The sequence below is a fragment of the Moschus berezovskii genome, chromosome 16 (assembly GCF_049115385.1).
Source record: "Moschus berezovskii isolate FMDL1 chromosome 16, NW_MosBer_1.0, whole genome shotgun sequence".
Lineage (NCBI taxonomy): Eukaryota > Metazoa > Chordata > Mammalia > Artiodactyla > Moschidae > Moschus > Moschus berezovskii.
In genome coordinates this window covers 68,956,819-68,977,949 of record NC_142475.1, presented here as the reverse complement: position 1 = coordinate 68,977,949, position 21,131 = coordinate 68,956,819, and the positions used below count along the sequence as shown (strand labels likewise).

General features: G+C 44.9%; 1 protein-coding gene across 1 annotated transcript in view; it reads left to right on the top strand.

Moving 5' to 3' along the window:
- VXN (vexin) overlaps positions 1-2,583 on the top strand; it is a 28,012-nt gene extending 25,429 nt beyond the window's left edge. The window contains exon 6 of the mRNA XM_055431712.2: positions 794-2,583. Coding sequence (XP_055287687.2) covers positions 794-977 — 184 coding nt within the window. The 3' untranslated portion in view covers positions 978-2,583. The remainder of the gene's footprint in view (positions 1-793) is intronic.
- The last annotated feature ends 18,548 nt before the right edge of the window (positions 2,584-21,131 follow it).

The window sequence follows — 21,131 nt, the reverse complement described above, 5'->3', positions numbered from 1 at the left end:
TAGCCACTGGACCACCAGAGAAGTCCCAAAAGTATCATTTCAATTGCCTTAAGTTCTGGTAGCAAGTTGTTCTGAGCAGGTAAGGCTGCTGCTGATGGCTGCAGTAACCAGCAAACACGAACCCCCTCAAGAAATGAGCCATTTGCATCTACTGCAAAGGGTTCTTCTAAATGGCCCCTTTGTCCCTAAGTGTAGATATTCTCATGTCATTTTTTTCCTGGACCCTGGCTAAAGAAAAGAAAACAAAGGCCGCTTCTTTCACTAAAGGAGAGCAAGTAAGGAGGAAAATGAACCTTTATTGAGGTCAACAATGTGCCGGATGCTTTATATAGTCTTATTTCCCTCCTCACAAAACCCCCAAGAGTTAGATAAAATTATCTCCATTCTATACACGAGGAAACTGAAGGTAGCCAAGGTCAAGTCACTGAGGTCATAGAGTAAGTGGGAGCCAGATTCACTTTCAAGAGCTGATGCTTGATGACATCTGACCTTTCTAGCAAAATCGCTCAGGTTGAGGGGCAGGGCAGGGGTGGGAGAGTAGAGCTTGGAACAAGAACAGAACTTGAGATCCATGCACCAGGTCCACATCCTTCCCTTCTGCATGCAAGGACCCCCCTGGGGTGGGGTGAGGGGTGTCATTCCTGCATGAGGCCCAACAGTGACCTTCCACATGGTCACAGGTCATAAGGGCCCAGGAGGAGCAGGGGCTCCAGCTACACTTGTCGAGGGCAACAGTTGACAGTTAGGCTCAGCAGAGTGACTACTCTCCCCACCCACCTCGGCTTTTCTGTAGATCCAGACACCTCAAGAAGATGACTGAAGAATTTCCAACCCTCCCCCAGGGAGCAGAAGCCTCCCTCCCGCTAACAGGAAGTGCTCCCTGCGGCATGCCCAGCATCCTCCGGAAAATGTGGACCAGGCACAAGAAAAAGTCAGAGTATGTGGGAGCTACCAACAGCGCCTTCGAGGCTGACTAAAGATGACCCCCCGGCCCCAGTGCCCTGCGCTGGCCCCAGTTCACTACACAAGGGGAGGAAACTTCCGAATCGGAACTGAGCCACATATTCACCTCTGCTAGTAGCTGGTCCATGTACCATCACCCTCCAATACTAACTAATCACCCTGGCTGAGGACATGGGACAGGAACCTCCCTCAAAGGCAAAAGGAAACTGTTCCCTTCTTCAAATCGATAAAGCCGTTGGTCTCAAAGTGACTCTGGGAGGTCATCAAGTTTATATCCCTATGTTTAAGCAAAATGGCAACAAAATCAAACCCACTTTCCCAACCCATTTTAAAGACCTCCAAGGAATCAAGCAGACAATTCCTCAGTCTTTCTTGGGAGTTGTTCTAATTTCTGGTATAAATGTAAGAGTTTGATATTTGAGGCACTTGTAAACACACTGGTTCTCACCGTTCCTGTTACTGTATTAATTTCATCTTGATGAGGTATGATTTTTAGTGACAAAGTGCTTTATGTATTTACTTAGTAGTTCTAATATCCACTTGAGGGTATCGTCAAGATCAGTTTTGATGATCATTTGGCATGATTGCATGAATTCTCTTTTGTGATTTTTCTATAGAAAAATATGATTTAAAATTCTGAATGCTAATCTTTTCTGAAGTTGCACAGTCTAGTGGAATTAACAATACCTTGCTTGGGTATGATTATTTTAGCTTTTAAAAGTGTTCTCCCATCCATCACTTCTTACATTCACAAAATTCCTGTTAAAGAAAGCACAAGTATTCTCAGTCTACAGATGGGAAAGATGAGGCGTTAAGAGGGTATGGAACTAGATACCAGATACTAAATACAGGTCCTCATCCTCTGTACTAGACTGCTTGCTTTGCTTATTCTAGCAGCTGATTTAAGAATATGTCTCTGGGGGCAGTCTTTGAAGGAAGCAATCTGACAAAGTTAGAACAAATACATGATATAAATGAAATGCATTATTATGTGTAACGCTGAACTAGAAGAAATTCTTGTTTTTGTAGGTTGAAAATAATTATCAATTTCATAGAGTTCAACCTAATATATAATATTATGCTTTCCTTCTTTTAATGGAAATGTCATCATCAATTCTATCATCAATGTCAACAGCCTTAAAATAATAACATGATTATGACAGCTACCATTTATTATATGCCTACTGTGTGCCAGGTGCGATTCTGAGCACTTCACATACATTATCCCAATCTTCCTATCAACTCTGAGTAGGTGGCCTTCCCCATGTAGTAGACACAGCTGTAAAGCAGTTAAATGCCAAGTCTGAAGGCACCCAACCCATAGCTGGCATCATGGGTTCAATGCCTATGTTATATCTACTCCTTTCTACAGAATATTCAGAACATAGAGAAGATCCAAGGCCAGTAAATAAACTTCATTTCAAATGCTAAATAAACATAAATGATTGGCACAGGCTGCGTGGAGTGCTGTGTGGGGCTGGAATCTGAGATAAAGGAATGCAGTGATCAATTGGTAATGTCTGCCTGTGGAGCTGATTAATGAGACGTGCCTTGTATATTTGCCATCTGTGGCCTCAAGTCTGCTTCCAGAAGATTTGTTTTCTAATTCAGAAGCTTAAACTAACCCGACTCATTTAACAAAACCAGCGACTTCATGGTGAAATTTAGCCTGAGACCAGGTTGGAAATTGCCATTTCTTAGTACAAAGGATACTTTTGCCAACATAACCGGTCTCAGACACAACAGTTATTCACATGCTGCTGCTTCATGGGCACGTGTTGCTTTTTGCTCTGGGAATTACCTGCTTCCACATCTCCAGGTGAAATGTAAGACAACATCAGGGGTAAGAGGCCTGGGCTTTCACCTTGCTGACCTCTGCTCTTCAGCTGTTGTTTTAGACTGAACACCCAGTCCTCCCAACAGAACATAACTTGGAGATGTGGACATCAAGGGCTCTTTCAATAAGGGCCACAGTGGACTGTGTAATATTCTTACAATGAACAGATGAAGGGGCCTGGAACAAAGATAGGGAGGGAACAGGTGATTTACACTGGACCTATCAGACTATCCTACAACTATTTATTTTAACTTATTTACTTTACAACTGATATCCTCTATTTGTATGTGGCAGCTGGAGATGTATGTAGGATGGAGCTTATTTATTTTTCATTTAAAATTTTCATGATGAAGTGTTTGCCTCGTGTAGAACATTTTCATTGGCCAATTCAAATAAAAATAAAGTATGCTTTGTTTGTGACATTAATAAATGCCCACAAGAGTATGCCTGGGTTTTCTTCACTGGATGGGAGTGGGCTTTCACAAAAGGAAAGAATTATGTATCTGGACCTCATTTCTCCTTTACCTAAATGAAAAGGATGGCAAGAAAGGACCTAGTATGCTCTTTCCATCCAGAGATAATGTCTGGTTTTGATATTACAGCCCTGCCCAGCAGTCAGCACCAGGCTCGTTTCTGCCCAGCCCTGGCCTGGCCCAACCTGGGCTCTCAGGGTTCACTCACCTCACTGAAATGCTGCCCCCCAGCCCCCACCACAAACCCCAGGGGGCCCAGTGGCCATCGCTCTGTGCCCACCTCCTGGGCAGCCTTCCTGGCGACCGCCCCCGTGACTCATGTCACTGCCACTTGCCAGAGAACGCCCAGCCTGGCTGCAGATGGCTGTCCGGGAATGCTGGAGCCTGGAGACCTCTGGAGCCAGAGGCAACAGGGATTCCAAGACATTTAGGGTAATAAAATCGCCTGTGTTAGGACCAAGTCCAGTCACATACTTCGGTTCTTACTTGCGTGCTGTCTGTGGCAGCCCCTCCCCCACCCGGCCCCTAGAGCAGGCAGATGGGCAGTGGGTAGGAAACGCAGCCACAGCCAGAGTCTGATTGGAAAAGGAATCATGAGACATGCTGTCTCTAAGTTGGCAGAGACCTCGGACACGCAAGGAAAAGCACAGATGAAAAGATGACTCTCCTAGGGATTAGGATCGCATTTTAGTTTTCTCTTTCTTTTAAGAACGTCAGCCTCTTAAAAGAGAAGTTTGTGGTGAAGGCATGGCCACAGTGAAGGGGGAGAGAGAGTTCATACTGCAGACCAGGCCACGTGCCTGGAAAAATACAGTAGAGGGGGAGGTCGCTTTAATGTGGAACAAGACTCACATCTACGTGTGGAGCCCTCGGCCAAGATCACAGGTATACGGCCTAGTACCAAGGCCACAGATGCAGGGCCCCGCACCACGGTCATCTCCAGAACTGACTAAGCCCCATAGCAACTGTTGCCATGATCCCCCCTGACCTAAACCGGCCAGCTCCCTGACCCCATATTAGGTAAAAATACCCATCACCTAATGCCACCCTTCCAGCAGGAATTTTCTTTGTCTTGAGGCTATAAAAATTGGCTACTAGCCCTTGCTTCCCAGGTGACACTAGTGGTAAAGAACCTGCCTGCCAATGCAGGAGACATAAGAGATGCGGGTTTGATCCCTAGGTTGGGAAGATCCCCTGGATGACGGCATGGCAACCCACTCCAGTATTCTTGCCTGGAGAATCCCATGGACAGAGGAGCCTGGCTGGCTACAGTCCATGGGGTCGCAAAGAGTTGGACACAACTGAAGTGACTTAGTAGTAGCAGCAGCCCTTGAAATGCGTGGACTTTTCTTGAGCAGGCCCGCTGTTCTACTAGCGTCTCTGTGCTCTACCAAAACTCTGTTCTCCTCTCATTCTGCCCTCACATCTGGAAATGCTTTTCCAACCCACACGACACTAGGAATGTCCTTTGTTGAGAGGGAGCATGTAGGTTGGGAGGGGCGTGTGCTGCCGCGGGAGGGGAACTGACTTGAAGAAGGACTGACGTGGGACTCCATCACTGACAGGGCAGCTGGGCCTATGCCCACCTGGTCCAAGCCCTTGTTGGGTCTGCATGGAGACAAGTATGGAGGCTCTGACCACCTCACCCCTAGGCCCTCCCTCTGTTCTCTGGGAAACCTCGTAAGTCCCGAGCCCTGGGCCAGCCCCTAGGAATACAGGTTGCCATGAGGCTAAACTCCCTTCTCCCGAGGCAAACAGCCAGGGTTTTGTCTTCAGGCCTAAGTGGCAATCCAGCCCTCAGGAGGGAAGGCTACCTGGAATTCTGGGCAATTCGCACGTTTCGGACTCCAGCTACAGAAGAGCAGGTTGAATTTCCTACTCTCTGACCATCCGAGCCCCAGAGGTCTTGAGGGAGAGCCCCCACTCAACACCGGCCAGCTTTGGCTCACAGACACCACAGAGCTCGGGATGGATTGGGAGCCCCTGATGAACAAGACAGAGCTATTTCTGAAATCAAGGACCGCAGCCAGCGCTCCAAGGGATCACATTCTCTGGGCGACCACGTTCAGATAGAGGGCAAGAGGCAAAGCAAACAATGGGAATGGTTGCTGTGTTTCCATCAGGACTAGTTCTGACCACAGTAAAACTGTGGTGACAGCAGCTTGTTCTCGGTTTCTCAGTGTCCACCCACCCCACCCCGGCCATCTTCCCAACCTGCACAAATGCACGCACACCCTTTGTCTTTCTTTCCCCATTTCCCTCCCCCTGCTCCTTGCCCTCTAGTGAAGCCTGAGCCCTCCCAGTGCCCTCTGTCCACCCAGGGCTCCAAGCTCCTTTATCCCAGGAAAGGCCTGTCATCTCAGGTACTCCAATGCCCAGGGTATCTCCAAATGCCAGAAACGCTCACTGGCTGTGAAAGCTTGAGAAGCTGTTGGACCTCAGGGAGATTCAGTTTCCACAGGAGTTAAAGAGAAAACGTGATATCTTCCTCCAAACGTCCTGGAAAAGATGCAATGAAATGTGGGCGTGAATATGCAGCCAATATGCAGCAGTATGGCAGTGCGCGTGGGACATCGTGGCAGTGCTCCCACACATGGTAAAGATCAATGCCCAGAGCTCCCCGAAGCACCCACCCACCCAGACCTGGTTACTCAGCCCCTTCCTGGGCCCCTGGCAGACCACCCCCTGGACCAGCCACTGGAGGTAACGCCCAGCACTAGGGTGCATGGGCTACAGGGCCAACTCAGCACAGGGCCAGCATTGATTCTCTCATGGGTCCTTCGTCCAGGCAATGCCAGACATTAAAAACGTGTGCCTGTGTCTTCTTCCTAGAAACTATGTGTTTGGATGTGGCTGTCTTGTAAGCTGAGGCATAGATCACATAATTGTCAGGTGGGCTAAGGTCTGGAGGAAGAACAGCCACTTGCGCCTACAGTATGTGAATAAAGGAACAGAAAAGAGTGTTTCTTGGGGGTCAGGAGATAAGAAGAAGGTGAGATGCTGAGAAAAGAAGAGAAGAAAGGGGCCCAGAAAGAGGAAGCAAATTCAGGCTACTCTCTCTACTTTGTCTAGAGTTCTGCTTATCACCACCAGTGTTTTAAATCCCTTGGATTCAAAGTGCAATATGCCAGAAAAGCAAACATCCTCCATGAAGAGGAAAGGAAGCGGCTACCACAGGTGGTCCCGCAGGGCCCCACGTGCCCATGTCTGGTATGCCACGGTCACCTAGGGGTGGGGATGAGTGCCAGGCTCCCAGCAGGAAGTCTGATTCTAGACCCAGCCCCATGCTGATTTGCAGTGCGTCAGCCTGTATGTGTATATTGTGTGTTGTGGGTGTTATGTGTGCCCAGTTGGTCAAGCTGCTTACATTCTCTGAGCCTCCATTATCCCTCATCTGGGACACGTGGATTTAATTACCTGCCCAGTGGCCCTCACAGACCAATGAAAGTTCAGAAAAGAGCTGGTGCATAAAAGGACTTTATGAATTGGGAACTGCTTTTCTACCATATGGTATGGTGATAATCCACTCCATTGAGAAAGAAGCAGAGCTGGGAGTGGGGAGAAGTGACTCAGGAAGCTCAAGACAAGAGGGAGGGCTGGGGAGCTTGTCAGAGGCCCAGAATAGAAGCGTTTTCAGAGCCTGGAGCCAGACTCCAGGGCCAGGCCCGTCAGCAGCTGGCAGATTCCAGGTTGGCGGGGGCCCCAGGCTACCTGCTCCCTCCCCTACACCCTGACCCCCACCCTGCCTCGGGTGGGGCCGGTGTCTACAGCCCGAGGTGGCCGCTTGTCTGGCCAGGCTAGTGCCGGCCAACGGCCGTGGCTCCCAGGCAGGAAGTGGAGGCACTGACCACTCCTTTGACTTCACTGAGAATTCAAACGGCTCTGCCCGCTCACTGCCAAATGCTGCCCTGGTCTCCTGCCAATATTCCCTACCAACAAAATGACCCCTCAGATGGAACCCACAAAGCATATGGGCCCAGGAACCCACAGGCCCCGAGGAGATATGCTGACCCCTGCCCCAGCTGCCTCCTCTGGGCTGCAGCCCTTTTGCTCCAAGGCAGGAAACAGACATGGGTCCCTAGAACTCAAGACTGCAGAGATATGAAGGATCGGGGTCCGGAGGCAAGCTGGCCCCTGGCCAGCTTGGGCGTAACTAGGCAGGGATTCGATGTTTCACAAACAAACATGGTTCCAAGGCATTCCTGCCGCTCACTCAGGCCAAGTACAGCAAGGTAATAACTCAAGGAACAGTGACCTCATCAGACAAGCAGGCTCCCCAGCCTCTCACACAAACCCCACATCCCCAAAGATCCAGGGACTCGACTTGTCATGAAAAAGCCCACAGAGACCCTGTAGACCAAGCAGGTGGACAGTCTAGAAGCCGGCTGGAAAGCAGGATGGAGTTTTCCCCTGGCGTCTGGAGAACCCACCCTTCCAGGGGAGGGGTTCCAACTTCAGGGTCCTGCCCCCATTGTCACACATAAAGAAACCAAGACAAAGCCAAAGTTGTGTGTCGTCTCGTCTCTTCTGGGACCTTGGCAGCTGTTGGGAGCTGGGTGCTGCTGTGAAGGCGCTGAGCCGAGTCCTGTTTCATTCCCCACATCTGTTCCTTTCTTCCTCCTCGGGATGTGGGGAGAGGTGGCGATGGAGGAGGAAGCAGGAGGAGAAGGGATGATACCCAGCTGCTCTGACTGGGTATTCCTGGCTCCTTCAGCCAGAAGAGGAGAGGGGCAGAAAGCCATGCCTGGCCTTTGAAAAGGGGAAAAACACAGTCCCGGATGCCTAGGACTGTGTGCAAGGGGGCTACCTGAAGCCACACGCTAAACCCACACAGCTTCCTGGGCCCTCCAGCTGAGGTGTGGTGGACTTCTTTACATTAAGATAAAAGCTGTATTAACCAGAGCCAACCTTCGACGGTGTTTACCATGTACCAAGTACTGTGCTAAGTGATTAAGGTGCCTTGGCTCTCCCACCACTCAGAACGCTGTGAGTAGTTCTTTCTGTTGTTATTTGATCGCTTAGCCTGACTCTTTGCGATCAAGTATTTCAGTTAAATCCTGAAGCTCTCTTTGGAGGGGGAGTACAAAAACAGCAATAAATTGTACAGATAGATATAAATATATGTATATATATATATTTAGTTGTTCAGTCAGTAGGTCATGTCTGACTCTTTGAGACCCCATGGACTGCAGCACGCCAGGCTTCCCTGTCCTTCATGATCTCTCGGAGTTTGCTCAGACTCATGTCCACTGAGCTGGTAAGGCCATCCAACCATCTCATCCTCTGTCGTACCCTTCTCCTCCTGCCTTCACTCTTTCCCAGCATCAGGGTCTTTTCCAATTAGTTGGCCCTTCACGTCAGGTGGCCAAAGTATTGGAAGCATCAGTCCTTCTGATAGGACTGAACAGTCTGATCTCCTTGCTGTTCTAGGAGATATATGTATATAATACATATACACACATACATTTCTTCTTTCCTTCCCTACCTTTTTCTTCTTAACCAACTTAGTCTCAAAGTAGTCTGAGCTGACAAAGCAACACAGGCATCCCTGCAGGATAAGAGGGCAGAGACACAATGACCCAGGGGGAGGAGGGCTAGATCCTTTGAGATAAAGATACTCCTGGGACAACTGGAGAGACTTGAGTGGAATGAACAGATAGATGGCAGTCATGTGTCCATCTTAGTTTCCTGATTGGATGATTCCGTTGAGGGTGTTATAGGGGAACTCTATGTGGGAGGGCATCATGCCAGCAACCTACTCTTAAAATTTTTATTGTTATTTTTACCTTTCCATTTACTTTGAAAATAAACCAGAAATGCACGTGTTTATTCTCATGGTAAAAAGCATCAAACAATACAGAAATTGTAATAGGAAAGAACCTTTGTAGTATATTACAAGTTAATCACTAAATGGATGTTGCCTATAAGCTTAAATTATACATAATAGTGCATCTCTGGGAACCCTGCCTCCCAGGCAATGAATGTTAAGCTAAAGTACCTTTGTTTAGCACACAGGAAACACCCTGATCAGGCCCACCTGTGAAGGACTGCAGGAAGGAAGAAATTAACACATTCTCTCCAGAGGCTGACAGGATGACTTTACTTCCTCCCCTTTTAGTATAAAAGAAGCCTGAATTCTGACTTAGGCAAGATGCTGTTTGGTATACAAACTCACCTTCTTCTTGGTCTGCTGGCATTCTGCATAAACTCACCAGCTATTACTTGCCCCAACAACTCACTTTTCAGTTTATTGACCTGTCTTGTGGTGAACTGTATAAGCTTGGACTCAGTAGCAAATCTATTCCTTTAAAAATATAATTGTCCCCCCACTTCCCTTCAATCTCAGTCCCTTTTTCAGAAGTCAACACTATTATTGAGGTGGTATTTTCACAGAATAAAGTACATAGGTAAGAGAACAGATCTAGAAAGCTCTTGTCACAGGAAAAAAAATTGTAACCAGTTGAGATGATAGAGGTTAAACTTTGGTCATTTCATAATATCTAGCAAATCACCGTGTTGTACAACTTAAATAATACAATGTTCTATGTCCATTATATCTCAATAAAATTGAAAAAATGAAATTAAAATTTCCAAGAAAAATAATATAAAAACTTTTTTGGGTACTCACCATCCAAAACAGAAATACTGTTGTTAAAATTTCATTACATTGGTTGTCAAAGTCAAAAAAGATTAGTAAGATATAGGTTACTCTGGGGAAAAAATACATAAGCAACTGACTTTTAAATAATTCAGAAGGAAAAAAAACGTGTTCATTGCACTGTGCTTTTTAAATTCTGAATTAGAGATTGCTAAAAATAAATTTTAATGAAATAGAAAACAGACACACACAAAACGCGAGCCTTGACAGAACACTGGTTCTTTGGTTGGAGACCCCCATGGCACATCTTCATGGGTCTTCCGCTAATAGAGGCACTAAAGTAAAAATGTCTGGGGAGTCTGACCCCACCCAAAACAAGCCATAGGTGCTCTGAGCTGCCCACCACCAGGAGTGGAGGGTTCCCTCCTGGGGGATGCATGCTGCCATGTCTGCTTACACTCTCTGGCCTCCACCTGGGAGTTCCAGCCAAGAAGATGGCATAGGAACCAAGCTGTGACCTGCGGGTTCTCCACTGCCTAGAAGATCCCTGCTTCCACCCACCCCCGGAGCAAAGACACCTTACAAGTTTCCTCTTACCGATCACTCTACAGAAGAAATGGTACTTGTACTCCGGGGTCCCTCTCCACAGGCACTGGTTAATACTGATGGAGAAACACTGTAAGAGGCAAGTCGTGTTTGAAAGGGCCAACCTGACTGATGGCGGTGTCCACAGCCTGGGGATATCCCCACACAACCTCTGCAGCATGAAGAGCATGCCGACCTGCTCCTCTGGGCTCGGGGCAGAGGCAGTATCGCCCCCATTTCCAATGAACTAACTGTTTTGATGGATAGTCTTTCATTCTATGGGCCCAGAGAAGGATAGAAATTCCCTCATGGTCCTTTTGTTTTTAAATTTATTTTTAATTAGAGGATAATTGCTTCACAATAGAAAGTTAAAGGTGGTGCTAGTGGTAAAGAACCTGCCTGCCAGTGCAGGAGACAGAAGAGACTCAGGTTCAATCCCTGGAGAATCTCATAGACAGAGGAACCTGGTGGCCTACAGTCCATGGGGTCGCAAAGAGTCAGTCACAACTGAAGCAGCTTAGCACATTGTGTTGGCTTCTGCCATACATCAACATGAATCAGCCATCGGTATACACATGTCCTCTCTCTCTTGAACCTCCCTCCCAGCCCACCCCCATCCCTCTCCTCTAGGTTGTCACAAAGCACCAGGCTGAGCTCCCTGTACTAACATTGTAATGTATATATTTCAAGGCTACTCTCTCAATTGCTCCCACCCTCTCCTTCCCCTGCTGTGTCCACGAGTCTCCCCTCTATGTTCCTTCAGTGATCCTGACCAGCACCATGGCTGACTGGCAGAGGGAGGAAATGCTGCCTGGGGCTCCCAGAACAAGGAGGAACAAGTCAGGCCCTCAGCCAGCCCATTGCTCAGCAGGTGAGTTGGTTGTGAAAGAAGTGGTTGTCTCCCAGTGTCCAGGGTAACAGCACAAACAGTGTGGACGCATGCAGGTCAGTGTGCCGAGCTCCCTCACATAAAACCCCTACACCATACGTGCTGGGAGGGGGCGGGGCCCAGAAAAAAATAAACAACCTGATTAGCTTCTTGATGTGAGAATATTTCTCCAGCCTCAGGACATTTCTAAGCTGCTTGCATGTGTGCCTGCTCAGTCACTTCAGTCGTGTCTCCTTGAGACTCTATGGACTGTATTCCCCCAGGCCCATCTGTCCATGGGATTCTCCAGACAAGAATACTGGAGTGGGTTGCCATTTCCTTCCAGGGGCTCTTCCTGACCCAGGGATCGAACCTGCGTCTCATGTCTACTGCATTGGCAAAGGGGTTCTTTACCACTGAGCTACCTGGGAAGCCCAAGAACAATGGGCCTAACTCCTAAGTAATTCATGCAGTGCTGGGGGAATGGAAGTGCTCCAGAATGGAAGTCCCTCCCCTCTCCAGGAAACCTGGATTTGTGGCAGAGACTTCAGAAGCACACCCTTCTCCACAAAAATGAATACTGTGTCTTGAAATGTAACTCCTGCCTTCCCTGTAAAACAACAGAAAGCAAAAATTAGCCTAAGGAAACATTTAACAGTGCCAAAGCTGGGATTATGGGGCAAGCAAGAGGGAAAAGGGGCTTCCTAGGTGGCTCAGTGATAAAGAATTTGCCTGCCAATTCAGGAGCCACAGGAGATGTGGGTTCAGTCCCTGGGTCAGGAAGATCCCCTGGAGAAGAAAATGGCATCCACTCCAGTATTCTTGCCTGGAGAATCCTATGGACACAGGAGCCTAGTGGGCTACAATCCATAGGGTCGCAGAAGAATCACACACAACTTAGTGACTAAACACCACACAACAACAGGAGGAAGAGGTTAAGATAAGAAACACAAGCCAGCAAAAATAAGCTGAGAATTAGATGTGAGAGTGCCACGGGAGTCAGAAAGAAAAAGAGAAAAGAGAAGGAGCCTAAAGAAGCTTAGCATCAGAAAGCAGGCTGATTTCAGACAGGATAAACGAATCATTCAGCAAACTGTGCCAGACACTGAGAATGAGTGGTATTTGCTGGTTGGAGAAAGTTAAACCCCGAGTGCAATCATGAAGCTGGCAGGTCATCAATGATTCTCAAATAAATCAACAGAGATAAAAATCCATGTGACTAACAAAGAGGTCAACAGGCAGCCAATGCCCCAGGACTTACAGAAAATTAGAAACACTGTAACCAAACTAACCATTTATCTCCCAAATCTACATACTTTTGAAAGTGAAAACAGACACAAAAATAAATTTAAATTATATAAACTTTCCAATATGTATTCTTAGTGGACAAATTGAATTTATAGTATTGGTAAACTTATAAAATAGTTCTATTCCAAAGATACCTTCAAAAGTAAAATTCTTTAAAAGTAGCCAGTATGCATGTATATGAAAGAAAAAGAGGGAAAAAATGTATTCACGTGGATTATCCAAAGAGTAAAAATAAAAACATTCTTGGTATATGTTTGTGTACATTAACTTGTTACTTGGTCATATTTTTCTTACTGAAATATGTTGAAGAATGTATTTTTATTATACTCTTAAAGGTTTTAATTATTTCATGAAGTTGCCTGCAATTTTCTGCAAAGTTGTATATATGATTAATAAATTTTAAATTGTTTACATCTTAAAATGATTTCTGTATAGAACACATTATTTTTAGTTGGGAAAATACTCTATCAATGTTAAAATAGTTGGTAAACTGAGAACAAATTCTGCTAAATAGAAGGCATTCACAATTCTAATTTTTTTTCTATATTGAAAGGTGTCAGTAACTCAGATCCGGTATATTTATAGGTACTATCTCTTTTCTTAGGTCAAAGTACATTTCTTTTTTTCTTTTTTTAAATTGAGATAAAATTGACATATAACATTGTTAGTTTCAAGTGTACAATATAATGATTGAATATTTGTATATATTGTGGAAAGATCACAATAAATCTAAACAGTCATCAACACAGTTACACATTTTTTGTGTGATGATCTATGCTCAGCAACTTTTAAATATACAATTCATCATTACTAACTAAAGTCACCATGCTATACATTATATCCCCATGACTTATTTTATAATCAGAAATTTGTAACTTTTGACCCATTTTGCCCACCTCTGACCCCAAAGTACATTTCTTTAACAAATGTTGGTATAAAATAAATCTAATCAAATTAAGTTGTATCTATTTGTGATTCTTTTTAATATTTTGCCAGATCTAGATGCTTCAGATTGTAAGCCTTCTAGATACTATTCCACTCCACTTCAGAATCTAAATTTATTCAGTTAAAAGTTGGAGTTTTGCCAACAGAGCCCCACAAATCAAGATTCTGTAAAGCACAAACATGAGTACAGATTTTTTAAATTAAATCTTGTACAACATTGGAGCCCTTGATTTTTAACTGTTCAATTTTTCCTTTCCCTTTTTAGGGATAGATTTCTCTGTCTTCCTACTTGTAATTTGGTTTTGAAGACTATGGTTTGTTAAAAGCTTCCAACACTAAAGTTTTTGGCCCTTCCTTCACTGACTACATCAATTAAACATTTAAAATTGATTTTAATCTAAAAGCAACCAGATGACTTATTTACAAAAAAAAAAAACCCAACAGTTTCTTCTGCTACCAGTGAAGCCACCACGTTAATATCAATTGCTTCTCTTGTATATATACAAGAAAAGTTGGAATTGAAAATGAGTGTGAAATTAATCTAGAAGAAAAAGTATTTGACCTAAACGAAAAGTCACGCTTCACTGAGTAATATGTAGATATATCTTCTGCAGCTGAGTAAAACTTTTAAGTAGCTGCTGATACGTCCTCAGCAGATGTGTGTCTTCTGCTTTTTCTGTGGTCAGTATATCACCATGGTTCCCCCACTGTGGACAATAAATGTTGACATATGCTTTGTTCACGTTGTTGCTGTTCAATCGCTAAGTCATGTCCGACTCTTTCCCACCCCATGGGGTGCAAAGCCTGCAGTACGCCAGGCTTCCCTGTCCTTCACTATTTCCCAGAGTTTGCTCAAACTCATGTCCATCCAGTTGGTGATGCCATCCATCTCATCCTCTGTCTCCCCCTTCTCCTCCTGCCCTCAATCTTTCCCAGCATCAGGGTGATGTTACAGGTTCATTATTGACTACTACTGTGAGACACAGAAATCTGAGTATCTAATTTTTCATTAAATATGAACTTTTCACTTTTTTAGCTGAAAAACTTTTTTGTTTTCATTAGATATTAACTTTTCTTTCTTTTTTTTTTTAGCTGTTGGCAGAAAGATTTATTGCTAAATAAAAGGAATTCTACATGGGCTAGTTTCCCATTGCTGCTATAAACAAATTACCACAAACTCAGAGACTATAAACAATATGAATGTGCTGTCTGTCTTACAGTTCTGGAGGGCAGAAGCCCAAAATCAGTCTCACCCACTTAAAGTCAAAATGTTGGTTAAGCTGGTTTCTGCCCGAGGCTCAGAGCGGAGAACCCGTTTCCTTGCCTGTTTCAATTTCTTTCATTCTCTTCTGTTCTTTCAGTCATGACCCCTTCCTCATCACTCCAAATTCTTGATTTGGTGGTGACATCTGCTACTGACTCAGCACCTGTATTCCCCATATAAGGACCCCTGAGTATATCAGGCTCATTTCAAGATCCATATTGACTGACATCTGCAAAATACCTTTTTACATATGAGATGTGATGTATTCACAGGCTCCAGGATTGGGACACGAACATCTTCAAGAGGAGAGGGGAATTATTCAGCTTACCACACTAAGCAATATATACACTAGATGAGGACTTCCCTGGTGGTCCAGTGGTTAAGAATTTGCATGCCAATTCAGGGGACACAGGTTGGATCCCTGGTCTGGGAAGATACCACAAGCGTGGGGCAACTAAGCCCATGTACAACTGAGTCCAAGCTCTAGAAACTACGAGTCGCAATTATTGAAGCCTGCACGCCTAGAGCCTGTGCTCTACCACCAGAGAAGCCACAGCAATGAAAAGCCCATGCACCGCAACTGGAAAGTAGCCCCCACTCACCGCAACTAGAGAAAAACCTGTGCAGCGTCCAAGACCCAGCACAGCTTAAAATAAATAAATAAACAAATATATAATTTTTTAAAATCCAGATGAGATTTACACAATACAATAAATGACACAACCAACATAGCAGCAGCTTTGAGATACTCCCTATAAGCCCAGGGGCACAACTGCTTAGCCTCTGTTTCCCGAATACATCTCAAGTATGCCTATATTGGGTTTCCCAGGTGACTCAGTGGGTAAAGAACCCACTTGCCAATGCAGGAGACCTAAGAGACTCAGGTTCGATCCCTGGGTCAGAAAGAGCCCTTGGAGAAGGGCATGGCATCCCACTCCAGTATTCTTGCCTGGGGAGTCCCATGGACAGAGGAGCCTGTCAGGCTACAGTCCACAAGGTCGAAAAGACTGAAGTGACTTAGGTCGTACACACACACATGACTCTATTATCCTGTAGTTTCTCATATTTCACATTGGCCCCATTGACTGCAGGCTGGCACCTTGAGGACACAGCATCACACAGTCCAAAGCGTGGGTCACAGCACAACTTGCTGGTACACCAAGTCGGCAACAGCAACCAGCACCAGGTCCAACAGCGTCAACCCCCAGCACCCAGGATGAGAGGGCGTGCGTTAACCCCTGGCTGTCCCTGTCCAGAGCACTTCATTTCATCCACAAACACTCTGCATGCTGTCTTTGAAAAGGAGTGTTGCTACATCTAGAAAGCTACAAGAAAAGAGTCAGGATGCTTAGCTGTGTTTCAGACTTGACCACATGTTGAAGGGAGAACTCTGGCTGCTCTCCTGCATCTCACATACTACTTGCCAAGAAGTAAAAGCTACCAAACCCACCCCTGCTTATCTCTACTAGTGGAAACAATATGCTGTGTGCTAAGTTGCTTCAGTTGTGTCTGACTCTTTGCAACACTGTGGACTGTAGCCCGCAAGGCTCCTCTGTCCATGGGATTCTCCAGGCAAGAATACTGGAGTGGGTTGCCATTTCCTCCTCCAAGGGATCTTCCCAACCCAGGGATCGAACCCTAGTCTTTTGCATCTCTTGCATTGGCAGGTGGGTTCTTTACCACTAGCGCCACCTGGGAAGTCCAGTGGAAACAATACCGCCTTTAGAAAGGAACATCTAGGACAAATGCTAAGCTGGATGGGATGCCAGAATGAGAGGCATAATCAGGAACTGTCTCAAGTAAACTTAAACCTGTGGTTTGATTCTAATAAGTGTGATTTCATTAAATTAGAAAAATTCCTTTAAATTGGGGGTGGGGGGATTCAAGATTTAGTTAGCTAAGGAAAGATTAATCAAAATACTTGAGCTTCATGTCAATGGAATTTAACCTATATTGAGTTACTCTAAATTATGTAGCACATTCTTTATAAGCAGACATTGATGACAGCTTATTTTACAAAGGAGATATCTGTTTTAGAGGACACTTTTATTGTAGAGGAAAATGTTGAGACTGGTCTCTCAGTTAGTTTAACTAATCAAATGCCTGCCAGTGCAGGAGATGTAATCACGGATTCAATCCCTGAGTTAGGAAGATCCCCTGGAGGAGGGCATGGCAACCCACTCCAGTATCCTTCCCTGGAAAATCCCATGGACAGAGGAGCTTGGCAGGCTACAGTCCATGGAGTTGCAGAGTTGGACACAACTGAAGCAATTTAGCACACACACACAATCAAACCTAAGCAGGGCAGTTTGTACTGGCAACTGTGTAAACTGCAATACCTACACCTGTCAATTCAGAATCTAGCAAGCGATGACACATAGTAACTCTCCTCAGGTCAAAACTGACCCTAACTGATCCCACACTGGCTTCTGCACAGAACCCTCAAGATCACATTCCTGCATTCCCTTTCTTCAAATTCTGCTTCCTAGGCTTCTGACAACCGAGTGCTCCAGGGTTCCCTTAACTCCTTGACTTTCTGTCTCCTCACCCCTTGGCTGCTTTCTCTTCCTGCTCCCACATCCCAGCTGTAGGTGTCCCCCCTAAACTGAGGTCTCAGTCATTTGCTCCCCCTGCTTCACAAGCATCATCTTGGAGCACTAGCTTCCATCCAGCTCATGAGTAACATCTCCTTTCTTGATTCCCACCAAATGCCAGGATCAGTGCTTATGCTTAAAATTTCAGCTGCAGTCTGTCTCACTAATTCCTATCTGTGAATAGCAAATGCTATTTTCGATACACAAGTGGATAAATCAAATATCCTTGACTTGAGGGAGCTTATATTTTAGTTGAGTGAGGTGGGGAGGTGGGGGTGGGGAACCAAGGAGAGACAGTGAACAATAAACTAATAAAGTAAATTGTATACAGTACATTAGTGAGTTGTAAGAACTCAACTCACAAGGCTTGTAGCTATCGTATTGGACAGCATAGCTCTAATGTCTTCATTCCCTGGGTTTCATTTCATTTAATCTGGAAGAATGTCAGAAACAAATCAAGCTGCCATATTGGCATTCGTTTTCTCAGAATGGAAGTAGCCCCCTGCATCCAGGTTTTCCCCACCACAATGCAAGTGGGGTCAGGTTGGGGGGAGGGACATTGATGTGTTTGCTTTTCTGTAACACAAAAAGCAAACACAAACACAAGCACACTGGCAAATTCAGGTGCATAGGCAGCTCTGCTGTTTGCCCTGGGCTCACACCCTCTAGGGCTCACTCAGATGATTCCCTTTCTTGATATAAGAAATGCAGCAAAACAAACTGTCCCGCAGACTCTGAAGGGCAATTACAAAGGAGAGTTTCCAAAAACATTCAGAGATGATGTCACTGGAATGAACGGACTGCTTGCCAAGGTCTTGAAGAGAACAAGCCTTATTAGATTATACAGGCTTCACATTACTGTCTAATCAGAGACAGAACAGACTGTTTTGACCCTGTTTTGGGGGGGCAGCTATTTTGGCAGAGCTGTCCCAGGACCACCTCATCAAACACCCTCTGCACTCTGGTATCTCCAAGCCCACTGCGCACCCCTGACCTTGTGCCAACCCCACCACAACAATTTATGGGGTTTTTTTTGTTGCCAATTCCATTGTTTTCTGCTCTGTATTAGTCTTATATTTTATTTCTTTTAAATGAAAATTATATAATATGCAATATTTGTATTAAAAAGATGGGAGATCATAAATACATGTGCTTGTGCTTAAAAAGAATGGACTTCCCTAGTGTCTTGGACTGTAAAGAATCTGCTTGGATTGCAGGAGATCTGGGTTCAATCCTTGGGTCAGGAAGATCCCCTAGAGAAGGAAACGGCAATCCACTCCAGTATTCTTACCTGGAGAATCCGATGGACAGAGGAGCCTGGCGGGCTACAGTCCACGGAGTCGCAAAGAGTCAGACATGACTGAGCGAATAACACTTGAAGAGAACATATCTGGAAGGTTTTTTAATTTTTATTTATTTTAAAATATATATTTATTTATTTGGCTGTGCCAGGTCTTAGTTGTGGCATGCGGGATTTTTGCTGTGGCATGTGTGATCTAGTTTCCTGACCAGGGATCACATCCAGGCCTCTTGCATTGAGAGTGCAGAGTCTTAGCCACCGGACCACCCGGGAAATCCCTGGAAGGATATTTTCTAAACTGGGAAAACATCACTGTCTCCAGGGTGAAGAGTAGAGGACTAGGGATCAGGAATGGCGAGATCTCCCTCCCCATAAGATACATTTTTAACGCTGTATATATATGTTTTTATCATATGTATCTTTTATTTTCTAAAACATTTTTTAAATTTAATTTTACATATTTATTTGGCTGGGCCAGATCTTTGTTACAGCATGCATGACCTTTCGTTGTAACATGAAGGATATTTTTTTCATTATTAATACTTGCAGCATATGGGATCTAGTTCTCCTATAGTGAGTGAAAGTTGCTTAGTTATGTCCAGCTCTTTTCGACCCCATGGACTGTAGCCCACCAGGCTCCAAATCAAACCCAGGTCGCCTATACTGTGGAGTCTTAGCCACTGCCACCAGGGAAATCCCTCTAGAAGATTTTTTTAAAATTTATCTTTGAACAGTTTCAGGTTTACAGAAAAAAATGGGCAGAAAGTACAGAATTTCCATAAATTCCCTCAGCTCCCACACCCCATCACTAATGTCATGCACTTGTGTGGTGCACCCTTCTTACAATTGATGAGCCATATTGGTAAGTGGTGATGAAAGTTCACAGTTCACATTAGGGTTCACTTGATGTTGACTGTTCTGTGGATTTTGACAAGTATAATAATGTGTATTTGCCCTATCATATCACACAAAACAATCTCACTGCCTTCCACATCCCCTCTCCCCCATCCATTGATCCCTTCTTCCCTCTAGGCTGGAGCAACCACTGATCATTCTACCATTTTCATAGTTTTGCCTTTGATTTTTTTTTTTTTGCCGTGTGTATCTTTTGTGGGGGCGGGGGGCAATGTCACACAGCGTAAGAGATCTTTGTTCCCTAGTTCAGTTCAGTCCCTCAGTCACCTCTGTCTCTTTGCGACCCCATGGACTGCAGCATGCCAGGCTTCCTTGTCCATCACCAACTCCCAGAGCCTACTCAAACTCATGTCCATTGAGCCAGTGATGCCATCCAACCATCTCATCCTCTGTCACCCTCTTCTTCTCCTGCCTTCAGTTTTTCCCACCATCAGAGTCTTTTTCAAAGAGTCAGTTCCTTACATCAGATGGCCAAAGTATTAGAGTTTCAGCTTCAACATCAGTCCTTCCAATGAATATTCTGGGTTGACTTCCTTTAGGATGGACTGATTGGATCTCCTTGCAGTCCAAGGGACTCTCAAGAGTCTTCTCCAACACCACAGTTCAAAAGCATCAATTCTTCGGTGCTCTGCTTTCTTTATGGTCCAACTCTCCACATCCATACATGACTAATGGAAAAACCATAGCTTTGACTAGACAGAGCTTTGTTGGTAAAGTAATGTCTTTGCTTTTTAATATGCTGTCTAGGTTGATTATAACTTTTCTTCCAAGGAGCAAGCATTTTAAAATTTTATGGCTGCAGTCACCATCTGCAGTGATTTTGGAGCCCAAGAAAATAAAAATCTGTCACTGTTTCCATTGTTTCCCCATCTATTTGCCATGAAGTGATGGGACCAGATATCATGATCTTAGTTTTCTGAAAGTTGAGTTTTAAGCCAGCTTCTTCACTCGCCTCTTTCACTTTCATCAAGAGGCTCTTTAGTCCTCCTTTGCTTTCTGCCATAAGGGTGGGGTCATCTGCGTATCTGAGGTTATTGATATTCCCCGCCCCCCCCCAGCAATCTTGATTCCAGCTTGTGCTTCATCCAGCCCAGCATTTCTCATGATGTACTCTGCATATAAGTTAAATAAGCAAGGTGACAATATAAAGCCTTGACATACTCCTTCCCCGACTTGGAACCAGTCCATTGTTCTATGTCTGGTGCTAATTTTTGCTTCTTGACCTGCATATAGATTTCTCAGGAGGCAGGTCAGGTGGTCTGGTATTCCCATCTCTTGAAGAATTTTCCACAGTTTGTTGTGATCCACACAGTCAAAGTCTGTGTCCCCTAAACAGATATCAAACCCATTCCCCCCTGCATTGGAAGCTCACAGTCTTAACAACTCGACTACCAGGGAAGTCCCACCATGTGTATCTTTAATCATTTTTCAAAAACCACTTTTAAGACAGTAAAAATATTTTTTAAAAGTCTATTCAAACT